The 15,861-nt window shown below is 42.9% G+C and overlaps 1 protein-coding gene across 1 annotated transcript in view; it reads left to right on the top strand.

Annotated features, from left to right (window-relative positions):
* acox3 (acyl-CoA oxidase 3, pristanoyl) overlaps positions 1-15,861 on the top strand; it is a 197,628-nt gene that overhangs the window by 174,897 nt on the left and 6,870 nt on the right. The window contains exon 15 of the mRNA XM_072573388.1: positions 11,384-11,558. Within this exon, the coding sequence (XP_072429489.1) occupies positions 11,384-11,558 (175 nt within the window). The remainder of the gene's footprint in view (positions 1-11,383; positions 11,559-15,861) is intronic.

Genomic DNA, 15,861 nt, shown 5'->3' with positions numbered 1-15,861 from the left:
CTTCAGTACTTTCCAGGGTCATACCCATTCATAGTGTAAACCCTTCCCATGTTACCCCTCCTCAAGTGCAATACCTCAGAGTTTTTGAGGTTGAATTACATTTGCTAACCTGACCAGTCTGTTGTAACCTTCTTTCATGTCATTTAATTTAATTAGATTTCCTACAGTATGGAAACAGACTCTTCAGCCCAATAAGTCCACACCGACCCTCCGAAGAGTAACCGTCCCAGATCCATTCTCCATATTTGCCCCTGACTAATGCACCTAACACTATGGGCAATTTAGAATGGCCAATTCACCTAACCTGCACATCTTTTGGATTGTGGGAGGAAACTGGAGCACCGGGAGGTGGTATGGTTATCCTCCTCACCTTTTTTATCATCCATGAACTATTTGATCATACCCCCTACATTTAAGTCCCAACTCATTGACGTGCACCATCAAATAGCAAGGACCTCATAACTCAAGCCCTGAAGAATCTACTAAAAATAGACTTCTCATCATAAGAACGTTCCTCTACATCCTACCTCTCAGCTAATTTCGAATATAATGTGCCACTCTGCCTTGGATCCCATGGGGTTTTACTTCCTTGACCAGTCTTCTATGAGGTACCTTATCAAAAGTCTTACTAAATTCCATGTAGTCAAATCAAATGCATTACTCTCATCAGTGCTCCTGGTTACCTCCTCAAATCAATCAAATTTGTCAAACAAGACCTTTTCTTAAAAAAAAAAACTTGCTTCCTTCCCTAATTAATCTGTATCTGTCCAAATGTCGGCATATTCTGTCCTTCGGAATTATTTCTAATACCTTCCTCACCACTGAGGTTAAGCTGATTGGTCTGTATTTTCCTAGTCTCTCCCTTTCTCCCTTTTAAAATAATGGGATACTATTAGCAGTCCTCTGGTACTTCGTCAGTTGCCTGAGAGGATCTGGACATTACTACTGAGAATCCTGATATTCCTCCTCTCAACAGCCTGGGATAAAGGTCATCCATGTACGTATCCATGTTTAAGGTTGCTAAACCTTCTAGTACCTCCCCATTCTCTATATTAATATCCCCTAATATTTCACAGTCCTCCACTCTTTATACCACTGCATCATTCTTTTCCACTTTGAAGACTGTTGCAAAATATTTATTGAGGACCTCAGGATCTCCATACATATTACATTCATGGTCCCTAATGGGCCTTCATCTTTCTCTAATTATTCTCTTGCTCTTATTATCTTTCTTGGGTTTTCAATTATTCTACCTACTAATGCTTTCTTATACACTCTCTTAGTTTTCCTGATTTTAACTTTAAGTTTCCCCCCCTGCACTTCCTATACTGTTCTTGGTACCATGTTTTATTGTGCCCTCAGTATCTTGCATAAGCGTTTTTTTTTCTTAAACCTACCCTTTATGGCCCTTGATATTCAGGGTTCTCTGGATTCCAGTCTTTGACCCTGGCACCCAGGAGACAGCATACCATCCTGGAGGCACACCTACTCCACAAAAACTCTTGTCTATTTTCCTCTAATACTTCTACCTCCTCCCTCAGCAGCTGAATCACTCAAGTGTCTTGGCTCTTATTGGCCTCCAAAGAGGAATCGGCACTCTCAGATGCCTTCACTGCTGTCTGGTGCCAACCTTCTGTGTGATGGTCACCCTTTCTCCATCTACCTGCACATGCATAATCTGCGGGATGATCATGTCCTAAACATGCTTTCCATGAACCTCTTGACCTTGTGAGTGTACTGTTGTGCCACCACCTTGCACTTGAGCCCCAAAATACACAGCTTGATTTGCTCCAGCCAGAGGCATTTTCTATATACATGGGCATCCAGACTGCCAGAAGTATCTAGGATTTCTCACATTATGCAGGATGTGCAAAATACAGTCTGAGCTTCCCACACATGTCTCAGCTTTATTTTACCCTTACTCCTACTTAAGCATAGACTAGAAAACTTTGTACTTGATTATGTCAGGCAACCAACTAAAAGCCCGCTATTAAGTGAAGACATTTAATTATCAAACAATTTATTACTTAACCACTAAGATTGCTGACAATCTGATAATAGTGTTTTAGTTATGAACACCAAGTTGAATTTGCAACTGTCAATCATTCAATTTGTTCCTTTACACACTGCATCTTTATATGAAGAACACTTAATTGGATTACAGTCTAACCTGTACTTCTGCTTGAATATTTGTTTTTGATCATGTGTTTCTTTTTTTCTTTCCTGTATTAATCAAAGGCCTCTGTTTAACAACATAGAATACTCTGTATTCCAACACTCATGTCATCATCATTCTTGAACAATGAAAATAAAAGCAATATCAATTCATTATAAAAATTATCAATTAATTTTATGTGTAATACAAGTAAAAATGAACAGAAGTCTTTTAGATCGGTCTCCTTGTTAATTGATTAACTAAATCTCCAAGATAAGGACCCCAAACCTTTCTCTGTCCTGATTTTGTAAAGTTAATTTTTGTTTTTATTTGAGTTTGGTCTGTATTGTTAATCTAATTATCTCTATTTGCTTGTCCTAAATATGTATTTATCCTGGATGCTGTCCAGGATACCTTGGAAGATATTCTGTACCTCCTTAATGGGGTTCTAATCTGTATTATCTCATCCCCCGACACTTGAATTCGAGCTTTCTGAAATTGGGTACACTGTCATATAGTTAATAGTATCCACGAGTGCCACTTCTCAGTTTCTTTATGATTTGTTAACAAATGACCCGAAGATTACACTATACCAGCTTTTCCATCAAACTAATTTTTATAGAAAAAGTCAAATTTCTCCAAAAATCAATCTTTTCATCACCCTTCCCTACAGTAATATGTAACTGACTTTATTTTCCATAAGAGTACATTTTGAATACATCATTACATTTTGATCTGACTGTAAAAGATATTGGATTTCTGGAACACTAAGAGGTGCATGTGCATATGGGTTTCTGAGAATTGATAAGTGCCATGCAATATATTGGATTCAAATGAAATTTGACAATTTTTTAAATCTGTTAGTTGTCATTTAGAAATTTAGTTTTATAGGATGAATTGGTACAAATTTCTTTCCATCACTCATTGATACTGAGTTATTAACTTAATTTTTAAAAAAATGATGTTTTCATCATTAATGTCCTCCTGTCACATATTAGATTCCTTCCAAATGTGTAAAAATTGCAAATTCGGCTTGTTTTTAAGCATTTATATTTTGTGTCAGCAGCTAAAGAAATCTTCCTGGTTTCTTTTAAAATTCATTATTTACTTGCTGTCATTAGACACGGAATTTCTTTCAAAAACAAGCAGTACTGAAAACTGTAGGCTATTTGTGAGCTGCCCACGCATAGTCAGATCACGCAGCAAGCAAAGTTTGTGTGTCCACCTCATTTGAATGATTGTGGCTCTCGTCCAGCAAGTATACCAAAAATAAGCAAATAAGAAATTTTCTTAGCCAGTTCATGGAAGGGCAAGGTAACAGACTAATATTGTGTAGTAGATGAGGGCCTCCGGGGCAGATGGGAAATACTGGAATGGGCATGTATATCATACACATAAGCATTCCCATCTACAGGTATGTGAAGAGAAAAATATGATTGAAAACAAATGTATGTCCTTTGCAATCAAAATAAGGGAGCTTATAATGGAGGACAAAGAAATTTCAGATCAATTAAATATTCTGGTTCTACCTTCACCAAGGAGGACACAAATAGCTTCTCAAACATTTTGGGGAACATGTGATGTAGGGAACAAAAGGAACTGAAGAAAATCAGTTTTACTAGGGAAATTATATTGGGGACTTTCACAGGATTGAATGCCAACAAATCGCTGGGACCTGATAATCTACATCGCAGAGTATTTGTGTAAATGGCCCTAGAAATAGTGGATGCATTGGTGGTCATCTTGCAAGAATTGATAGAGTCTGGAACAGTTTCTGTGAATTGGAGGGTAAAAGGGGGTCGAGAGAAAGTAGGGAATTATAGAGCAGTTAACCTGAAATCGGTAGCAGAGAAAATGCTAGAGTCTATTATATATGAATTAATAGCAGAGCACTTTGAAAAAACCGTGACAAACTTGGACAGAGTCTGTATGGATTTTCAAAAGAGAAATAATGCTGGACAAATCTGTTGGAGGCAGTAACTAGTGATATCTTATTTAAAAGATTAGCGTGTAAAATAAAGTGCATTGGATTGGAAGTCGTGTACGTACTTGATGGAGAACTGGCTGGCAGTCAGGAAACAAAAGTAAGAATAAACAGGTTGTCTTCTGAGGGGCAACCAGTGACCAATGGGGTATCACAGGGATAAGTGTTAGGACCCTACCTATTCACAGTATATATTGATGATTTTGCTGAGGGAATTAAATGTAATATCTCCACAAGTTTGTAGAGCTAATAGAACTGGGTAGGAGGATGCTCGGTGTGAATTGGACAAGTTGAGTGAGTGAGCACATGCATGGCAGTTGAAGTATGATGTAGATAAATGTGCAAGTATGTACTTTGGTAGCAAAAGCAGGAAGGTGGGCTATTATCTGATAGATTGGGAAGGGGGCGATCCAACAAGAATTGGGTGTCTTTGTACACCAGTTGCTGAAAATAAGTATGCAGGTGCAGCAGACAGTGAAAAAGGTAAATTGTATGTTAGCCATCATAGCAAGAGAATTTGAGTACAGGATGTCTTGCTGCAATTGTACAGTCTAAAGGTACAGCTTAGGCCATTTAGGACTGAGATTAGATTAGATTAGATTACTTACAGTGTGGAAACAGGCCCTTCGGCCCAACAAGTCCATACCGCCCCACGGAAGCGTAACCCACCCATACCCCTACATCTACATCTACCCCTTACCTACACTACGGGCAATTTTAGCAATGGCCAATTCACCTGACCTGCACATCTTTTGGACTGTGGGAGGAAACCGGAGCACCCGGAAGAAACCCACGCAGACACGGGGAGAACGTGCAAACTCCACACAGTCAGTCGCCTGAGGCGGGAATTGAACCCGGGTCTCTGGCGCTGTGAGGCAGCAGTGCTAACCACTGTGCCACCGTGCCGCCCACGGTGATATGGCATTTAGGAAGGTAGGAAAGGGTGGAGGAGTGGCTTTGTTTATTATATGTAATAATAGATAATAATAGGAACAATTGAGAAGAATGACCTAAATCCAGGAAGTCAGGGTACAAAAACAGTCTGGGATAACAATGATGAGTGATAACGACAAGAGGTCACTCGTGGGAGTATTATGCAGGATCCCTCACAGTAACCACATGGTCAGACAGGATATCAAGGAAGAAATATTGGGAGCTTGTCAAAAAGGTACAACGATTATCATGAGAGAATTTCAACCTATATATATAGACTGGAAAAGTCATGTGAAAATGTAGTCCAGAAGAGGAATTCATTGAATGTTTTTGAGACAGTTTCTTAAACCAGTGATGTTATGGCACCAACCCAGGGAACAGGCTAAACTGGACATGGATTTGACCAATAAGAGATAGGATTAATTACTGAGATTGTCGTGAAATCACCTCTGGGAACTGTGACCTTAATATAGGTGCAGGAGTAGGCCATTCAGCCCTTCGAGCCTGCACCGCCATTCAATATGATCATGGCTGATCATTCTTAATCAGTATCCTCTTCCTGCCTTATCTCCATAACCCTTGATTCCACTATCTTTAAGAGCTCTATCCAGCTCTTTCTTAAATGAATCCAGAGACTGGGCCTCCACTGCCCTCTGGGGCAGAGCATTGAATTTTACACCTAGTTTAAGGGAGAGAAGTATGCATCAAACACAGCAATTTTGGATTTGAACAAGGGCAAATATGAGTGTGTAAAAACAAAGCTATCAAAAGTGAATTGGCAATTTAGGTTAAGGGACAGGTCAAAAGAGTTTAAGTGGATATTCCAGAGATCACAGAATAGGTAAGTTCCAACAAATAAGAAAAGTTCATAGGCAAATGTAGTGCATGACATATTGAAACCTGGAGGATGTCTTTTTTTATTGTTTCATTATTTTTACAGGTTGGGACAAAGGTCGACCTTTCAGACAGCCCACATCCACAGCCCTCTGAACTCTTTTCAGCAGTAGCAACCCTGAACAAAAATTAGACACTTTCTCCCAAATCAGGTTTAAAGAGCCATGAGTTTTTTCCAGACTCTGGAGTGAAAATTCTGGTCTGGGTGAAAGTCAAATATGTTCAGTGTATATTTAAACTTCAAGCAATAGCAATTCCAGGATTGTGGTATTTACTGTCACACCAGAATATGCTGGCTACGTTTTCTCTGTGTGGGAGCAACAATCTGCTACGAGCATATATTTAAGGTTCATTTTTTTTAATGTGTTCCTGCTATTGCCTTTTATGTATTACAGTCCTAATCAACTTACATGATGAAGATTACATACAGGCTGTTTGCAATATCTACATGCACATGCAAGGAGACTTATCTCTGGCAATGTGCTTGTTCCACAGGTAAATTACTAATTTGTGGAGAACCCCACAGCAGTAGAGTTCAAATTGAAAACAATTGGGAAATAGCAGCTGCTATTGCTGGAACCATTAGGTTGGCCCAGTCAATCCATGGATGAAAATCAGAAACATAACACCTTATCAATAATGTGATTCCTAAGCAGGGCATTCAGTTAGCTCAGTTAGCTTGGCAGCTGGTTTGCGATGCCAACAGCATAGATTCAATTCCTGCACCAATTGAGATCACTATGAAGGATTCTCCTTCTCAACATCTCTCTTTGCCTGAGGTGTAGTAACCCTCAGGTTAAACCACCACCAGTATCCCTAATGAGTGAGTACCCCTACGGTCTGGTAAGACAATGGCAACAATACTGTTACTTTCATTCATGGGCAGTCATATCAAACACAAATAGGGCTTTAATGTGGACGGTGATACAGTAGGACATGGAGGCTTACTAGAATGAGGGCATGACATGTCTCTGTGTGGACCTTTTTAATATGTTGCACCTTATACAAACATATATGTCACAAACCTTACAACACAAATATATTGTTACTATGGTGGCAATTCTACCTCTTCATTGATATCCCCAAGCCCCTCTTCCTCACCCCCAAACTCAGCTGCAAAATACTACATTTTATATAAAGGACACATATTCTTATATATACCCTTCTATTTGAGAAAAGAGTAGCTGCATGTCATTGTTTAGGTATGACACTTTTGGAATATGTTTGTGATTTTAAGAATGGAGTTGACACAGAATGAAGCCTGTGATCACCTCTACTTTACAAAACTTGAATTAATTAAATTGTCGTGATCAGTGACATTATCGTGATTGCTGTGTCCAAGATTTGTAATCTACATTGTTGACCTGCAGAACATGCACATAATTTGGTGGCAGATTTATGACATCTCTCAATCTATAGGTGATAGATTAACATTGCGACACATCATCCACAACAGCACCCCTCCCCTGCAAATCAAGCTTACTCCACCTTATGTGTATGTTGTCAGCCATTTTTCTTTCCTGTATAAAGTTGAACTTTGATAGTAGATGAAATGGTATCCAAGTCACACTCACTGTAAGGAGTCCCAGGCTCTGCCAGAAGTGAAGATTCCCCCCTCCTCCTCATTCAAATTCACACTCTAAACCTTTTGCTCCTTACTTTAAAACTGGGTCCACTGTGGTTACTGATCCTTCTACTAAAGGCAAAGGTTCCTCCTTTCCACCTTGTCTGTGTCCCTCAGAACGTTTGTTATCTCAGCTCGATTCCTCCATATCAACCTTCATGCATCCTTTTGTGTCAAACCCTTTAGCTTTGAATTGTCCCACATTCTAATTTGACTCTTCTATTTAATAGAGTCATTGAGTTTATACAGCAAAGAAAGAGCCACTTCAGCCGGCTGTATTCATTGCCAGTCATCAAGTATCTATCTACTCTTTTCAGTCCCATTTTCCAGCTGTGGGTCCATAGCCTTGTTTGCTGTGTCATTTCAAGTGCTCATATAAATACTTGTTAAGTGACTTGAGGGTTCCTGCTTCTAACATATTTTTAGTTAGTGAGTTCCAGATACGCACCACCCTCTGGGAGATTGTTTTTTCACTCAAATTCCCTTTAAACTTTTTGTTCCTTACTTTAAAACTGTGCCCACTGGTTATTGACCCTTCTACTAAAGGCAAAGGTTCCTTCTTATCTACCTTGCCTATGTCCCTTAGAACTTTGTTACCTCAACTTGATTCCCCTGCCCCCACTTAGCCTTCTCTGCTCTAAGGTAAACAATCCCAGCCTATCTAGTCTATCTTCATTCCAGAACTAATTCAGTACAGACAACATCCGGGTGAATCTCTTAACTATCAAAATGTCATATTTCCCCCCCTTGGACCCCGGCCTACTACTTAGCCACTATCACAGCAATGTCCTCCCTAATGAAGCTAGGGTGGTGGTAACATGTGAAAGCCTTCATCCCACAGTATACTGTGTCCATCCCTGATGTAAGGTCCCACTCTTAAATTTGGAATAACTGTCTTTTGCTCTCATGATTACTTTTACATTCCAGCACAAATTGACTAGTAAGGACAGCCTTGGTAGGACTAGCCAACCCTGTAATTGATGACTCTACAGCTTTTCAACTACACTATTTGTAATCCTTGGACTGGTCTGACTTGGCTTGCTAGATTGACCCAATTCCTAGACTGGAGGGAAACAGGTCCTGTACTTTGCATGGACTTAAATGGCCAGTTTTTCTGTAATGTAAATTGCTGACACATGCTGCCAGTGTGACATTGACATAGCATGTTGCAGTAAAGTGTCCACTGACTTAACTGTTCCGTGTTGGCAGATAGGTACAAGTTGCCTTGGCTTTCTGCCAGCACTAATAGGCATGGAGACGCAGATGCTGTAAATATCCAAGTAAGCGCTGAGTGAATGAATACTAAGAAAGCAAGCTAAGAGCTTGGAAACGCATCCTGTTCAGATGGATAAGATGGTGTATGTGCTTGCAAGCAAAGCGAGCTGATAGAAGCATTGTAATATAAGATGGTGGTGAGCTCCAAAGTGTAGTACTGCAGTGCCAAAGTGTCTTCTGGGGTAGCCTGAGATTAGTTATAATGATGTGGTGAGGCTAGTGTTTTGCCACTGCCAACCTCTGTGGACAGACTGCAGGTGGTTCATGAAGGCCTGGAAAATTACCTGCAGCTGTCAAGTAACAACTCAGATTTTGAAGTCAAGAATTGGCACAATCTGGTTACCAGTGGTACCTGGTTGAACTTTGAAATGAGGCATCATTACCTAACAATGGAATGTTAGTGCATGCAAATTGGACTTTTGCTGCTTGCTAGCAAAATTCTTTTGCCATTTAAACCTTAAAGGGAAAATGACACACCTTCTCAACATCAAAAATCTAAGTTGTTCATTGTTGCATTTGCATGAATTTCTTGCCATTGCCAACACTACTCAAGTACTCGAGAGATTCCATCATTTTTATCTCTTAATCTCCAAAGGTCAAGCTTTCTTTAATTTCTGGCTGAAAAATAGCTTATTACAATGATGAAGTATCAAGTTCAGGTTTGCCTTATTTTAATTCCAATACTTTAAGCATTTTATCATTATTAGATTCTGCATTTAATTCTACGTTCAATTGGCCTGTTAACTCCCTCAGTTTAGCTTTAATCAAAGATTTCAAATTAATCAAAGCACCAATCAGTAATTTTGACAATGTAATCCATGCAATAAACTTCACTATGACACTCCTGTTTTCTGTCCACAACCTTTTGCACCCTTTCCTTTAATTAAATCTTAATCCAGTGGGTTTCTGAACATGCAAAAACCTCTACTTTATGATTCTAGCTGATGACAATACTGAGCAAGCCAACTTCCTGAATGAAACCTGGCATGGGCAGCACGGTGGCACAGTGGTTAGCACTGCTGCCTCACAGCGCTAGAGACCCGGGTTCAATTCCCGCCTCAGGCGACTGACTGTGTGGAATTTGCACATTCTCCCCGTTTCTGCCTCCGGCTGCTCCGGTTTCCTCCCACAATCCAAAAATGTGCAGGTTAGGTGAATTGGCCATGCTAAATTACCGTAGTGTTAAGTACAATGGGTAAATGTAGGGGAATGGGTCTGGGTGGGTTGCGCTTCGGCGGATCGAGTGGACGTGTTGGGCCGAAGGGCCTGTTTCCGCACTGCAAGTAATCTAATTTTTGGTTAATTTTTACAGTTAATTTCTGTGGTTATTAGTTACTAGAACAGACTCATATGAGGCTACAAATGTTCTTGAGCAAAAGAAAATGACATGATTACACCATGATCCTGCTTCAGCCATATTCAAGTTTGTGGCAGGAAATGTCATAGATACACTTCCCACCCCACAGTCAATTGAAATCTGCAAGTGGGCATTTAATACTCACTAAAATGCCTCCCCTCACTGCCACTGGTATTCACCCAGCAGTAAGTGGTGGTGTCAAGCTGGAAGCCTGTCAGGGTTGCATGGAAGTTTCCAAATGGGAGCCTGTTTCAAAGATATTTAGGAGGAGGTGATAGTATTGTGGTAATGTCACTGGACTAAAAATCCAAAGCCCCAGGCCATTGTTCTGGGAACATGATTTTGAATCTCACCATTACAAATGGTGAACCTTGAATTCAATAAAAGGTAAAACAAAAGGTGACCTGACAACCACTATTAATTGTTTAAAAATCCATTTGTACATGAATGCCTTTTTAGGGAAGAAAATCTGTCAATCTTACCTGGCCGAGATATGACTCTAGACTCACAGTAATTTTGTTGACTCTTAGCTATCCTCTGGACAATTCAAGATGGACAACAATACTGGCCTAGCCAGCAACACCCACAGCCCATGAATAAACGTTTTAAAATGCTTGAACAATGGAGCCAGCATTGGAAAAAGGAAACCCATGGAGAGCCACTGCCTGGCCTTGCTGCCAATCCTCCGCCTGTGGAATGCCCCTCCTGCGATCACTCATCCGTGGCCTGCATTCCTCACTGATCCTGGGCCTTGTGTGGGTGCCATACTGGCAGCAACGACTGCAACCTCTGATTTCTGGATAGCTCTCAGTGGGCAGGACTTCCACCCCGGACATCTAACTGATGCCCAGTTATGTACGTGATAAGCATCAGTGCAGTGGGCCTTCCCAAGAGGGACACTATGAGATTCTCACCAAGTCTGCAGCATGTGTATGAGAGCCCTGTCAACAGCATTGAATACAATACAAAAATGCCATATCTGTAAAATCAGATAAAATAGACAAACCAAAATCTCCTCTTGTACCTATTACACTATTACTAGCAGGTCAAATATCAGAGGTTGATGGCTATCTTTCCACTGGATCTTACCCTTCATAAACTAAATTTTGGATGAGCTATTGGTTTCTACTGCTGTATGAAACTTATTTCTTTCCTCTCTAGGTGTATTATTGCAGATCTTCAGCAATTGTCTTCATCGAGTACAATGTGCTGCAAAGATTTCATGATTTTGTTCATAGTTCTGACACACCAATCAGCTTACAACCTGTGTTAGAGCGTCTCTGTTCCCTATATGGTCTGTGGACTCTTAATAAACATACAGCAGTATTGTACCAAGGTGAGTAATATCTGAAGTTTCTATCATTTGCCTTAGTCCACATTCACTATAGAAGTTGGCTATGTATAGCTGTTATGCTGTAAAGTGTTGTCTGGTTGTGAGGTGCCCTTTTGTCCAATCTATTGTCATACCCAAGAAGGACTACTATTTTTATTGTTAATAGTCTCTGATTATCCTGTAAATTGTTTGCATTTTTATTATCTTTTGATTTTGTTGTTTTTAGTCATTTTATTTTGATTTCACTTCTTTCTTCTTATGCATCCATGTCTCACTACTTAATCAATGCCTCCAGCCTTCCCAAATAGGATTTGACGAAAAGGAAATCGGGATCAAGAGGCAAATCTTTTTCACAATGGCAAGCTGATTGCTGAGCATTATGTTTTCAGTCAGATGAACCATTGATTGATAAATTCATTTGCTGCTACTCTAGATCAGGCTAATCTATGAGCATGTAGCAGAACTGAAGATTAAACTTAGGTCCTCCCCCCACCACCCTAACATGGACTAGGTCACTGCACGTGAATTGGGTATCCTACCATTAAGCTTCAATTTGGGGCTCACATTTTTTACAGCAACCAAAAGTTGCCATTATTAGATTAGATTAGGTTCCCTACAGTGTGGAAGCAGGCCTTTCGGCCCAGTGTTAGCTTTTTATCCAGATTTTTTTAATTGAATTCAAATTTTATTGTCTGCTATGGTGGAATTCAAACACATGTGCCCAGATATTAGCCTTGGGTTCTAGATTACTAGTCTGGTGATATTACTATATGTTACTGCCTCTCTATTATACCATTAGATTGTAAAGGACCTTTATAATTTCCAAACAACTGATCATGTAACCTATTGCAGAGTTTAGAGTCGCTAAGTTTGCAGATGACACAAAGATAGGTGGAAAAATAGTTGATGCTGAGGAAGGGGGAAGCTACAGAAGGACTTGAATAAGCTAGGAGAGTTGACGAAGTAGCAGATGGCATACAATGTGGCAAAATGTAAGGTAATGCACTTTGGTAGGCAGAATAGAGGAGTAGATGCAGCTACCACCCCCACGCTGAGTGATGATGTCACTTCCGCCCACATCATGGCCACTCCCACAACCACTTCTGGCCCTCACATCATCGCTGATGCCACACGCTCAGTGACTTCCCCTACTGCCATGATCACCACCACTTCCGCCTCCACCAGCGCCACCCACCTGCATTCTGCTGACACGACCCCCACAGACCCCACTGTCACTATCCCCACCCCCCAGAACCCCGAGGGCAACATCACCCCTGCTCATGCCTCCACCCCCATTCCCCCCACCATCACACCCACTCCAGGTACTGGCTCCGACCCCACTCCCAGCTCCACACCCACACCAGATCCCAGCTCCCGGCCCTGCCGAGTTTTCACCATCCCTCCAGACCTCCCACTCACTGAGGACGAACGATCAGTCCTCAGCAAAGGACTCACCTTCATCCCCCTCCGTCCACGCATCAATGAATTTAATACACGACGTGACATCGAACAATTCTTCCGTCGCCTCCGCCTCCGAGCTTACTTTCACAATCAGGACTCCCGCCCACCTTCCGAGGACCCCTTTGCCCACCTCCAACACACTGCATCCACCTGGACACCCCACGCTGGCCTATTACCTGCCCTCGACCTCTTCATTTCCAACTGCCGCCGGGACATTAACCGCCTCAACCTGTCGCCCCCCCCTCCCCCACTCCAACCTCTCACCCTCACAACGCGCAGCCCTCCAATCCCTCTGCTCCAATCCTAACCTCACCATTAAGCCAGCGGATAAAGGGGGCGCAGTGGTAGTCTGGCGCACTGACCTCTACACCGCTGAAGCCAAACGCCAACTCGAGGACACCTCTTCCTACTGCTCCCTCGACCATGACCCCACCCCCCATCACCAAACCATCATCTCCCAGACCATACAGAACCTCATCACCTCAGGAGATCTCCCACCCACAGCTTCCAACCTCATAGTCCGGGAACCCCGCACTGCCCGGTTCTACCTCCTTCCCAAGATCCACAAGCCTGACCACCCTGGCCGACCCATTGTCTCAGCATGCTCCTGCCCCACTGAACTCATCTCTACCTACCTTGACACTGTCCTATCCCCCCTAGTCCAGGAACTCCCCACATACGTTCGAGACACCACCCACGCCCTCCACCTCCTCCAAGACTTCCGTTTCCCTGGCCCCCAATGCCTTATCTTCACCATGGATATCCAATCCCTCTACACCTCCATTCGCCATGACCAGGGCCTCCAAACCCTCCGTTTTTTCCTCTCCAGACGTCCCCAACAGTACCCTTCCACTGACACTCTCATTCGTTTGGCCGAACTGGTCCTCACCCTTAACAATTTCTCCTTTGAATCCTCCCACTTCCTCCAGACCAAAGGTGTAGCCATGGGCACACATATGGGCCCCAGCTATGCCTGTCTCTTTGTTGGCTATGTAGAACAGTTGATCTTCCGTAATTACACCGGCACCACTCCCCACCTCTTCCTCCGCTACATTGATGACTGCATTGGCACCACCTCGTGCTCCCGTGAGGAGGTTGAGCAATTCATCAACTTCACCAACACATTCCACCCTGACCTTAAATTTACCTGGACTATCTCTGACACCTCCCTCCCCTTCCTGGACCTCTCCATCTCCATTAGTGACGACCGACTTGACACTGACATTTTTTACAAACCCACTGACTCCCATAGCTACCTGGATTACACCTCTTCCCACCCTATCTCTTGCAAAAATCTCTTCCCAATTTCTCCGCCTCCGCCGTATCTGCTCCCAGGAGGACAAGTTCCACCATAGGGCACACCAGATGGCCTCCTTCTTTAGAGACCGCAATTTCCCTTCCCACGTGGTTAAAGATGCCCTCCAACGCATCTCGTCCACATCCCGCACCTCCGCCCTCAGACCCCACCCCTCCAACCGTAACAAGGACAGAACGCCCCTGGTGCTCACCTTCCACCCTACAAACCTTCGCATCAACCAAATCATCCACCGACATTTCCGCCACCTTCAAAAAGACCCCACCACCAGGGATATATTTCCCTCCCCACCCCTTTCCGCCTTCCGCAAAGACCGTTCCCTCCGTGACTACCTGGTCAGGTCCACACCCCCCTACGACCCACCCTCCCATTCTGGCACTTTCCCCTGCCACCGCAGGAACTGTAAAACCTGTGCCCACACCTCCTCCCTCACCTCTATCCAAGGCCCTAAAGGAGCCTTCCACATCCATCAAAGTTTCACCTGCACATCCACCAATATCATTTATTGTATCCGTAGCTCCCGATGTGGTCTCCTCTACATTGAGGAGACTGGGCGCCTCCTAGCAGAGCGCTTTAGGGAACATCTCCGAGACACCCGCACCAATCAACCAAACCGCCCCGTGGCCCAACATTTCAACTCCCCCTCCCACTCTGCCGAGGACATGGAGGTCCTGGGCCTCCTTCACCGCCCGACGCCTGGAGGAAGAACGCCTCATCTTCCGCCTCGGAACACTTCAACCCCAGGGCATCAATGTGGACTTCAACAGCTTCATCATTTCCCCTTCCCCCACCTCATCCTAGTTTCTACTTCCAGCTCAGTTACTGTCTCCTTGACTTGTCCGACCTGCCTATCTTCTTTTCCACCTATCCACTCCACCCTCTCCTCCTTGACCTATCACCTTCATCTCCTCCCCCACTCACCCATTGTCCTCTATGCTACTCTCTCCCCACCCCCACCCTCCTCTAGCTTATCTCTCCATGCTTCAGGCTCACTGCCTTTATTCCTGATGAAGGGCTTTTGCCCGAAACGTTGATTTCGCTGCTCGTTGGATGCTGCCTGAACTGCTGTGCTCTTCCAGCACCACTAATCCAGAATAGAGGAGTAGACTATTTCTAAATGAGGAAAGGCTTCAGAAATCAACCACAAAGAGACTTAAGAGTCTTAGTTCATGATCCTCTTAAAGTTAATATGCAGGTTCAGTTGGCAGTTAAGAAGGTGAATGCAATGTTAGCACTCACTTCAAAGGAATAGAATACAAGAGCAGAGATAGGCTGCTTAAGGCTCTGATCAGACCACATTTGGAATATTGTGAACAATTTTGGGCTATGTATCTAAGGAAAGATATGCTGGCCTTATATGGAGTTCAGAGGAGGTTCACAAGAATGATCCCAGGAAAGAAGGCTTTGTCCTATGAGGAGTAGTTGGGGACTCTGGGTCTACATTCCATTGAGTACAGTTGAGGAGAATGAGGGGTAATCTGATTGAAACTTATAAAATGCTGAGAGACCTGGATAGAGTGGAAATGAAAA

The sequence above is a fragment of the Chiloscyllium punctatum genome, chromosome 1 (genome assembly GCF_047496795.1).
Source record: "Chiloscyllium punctatum isolate Juve2018m chromosome 1, sChiPun1.3, whole genome shotgun sequence".
Taxonomy (NCBI): Eukaryota; Metazoa; Chordata; class Chondrichthyes; order Orectolobiformes; family Hemiscylliidae; genus Chiloscyllium; species Chiloscyllium punctatum.
Note: the sequence above shows the minus strand (reverse complement) of the source record. Positions and strands in the feature narration are given on the sequence as shown.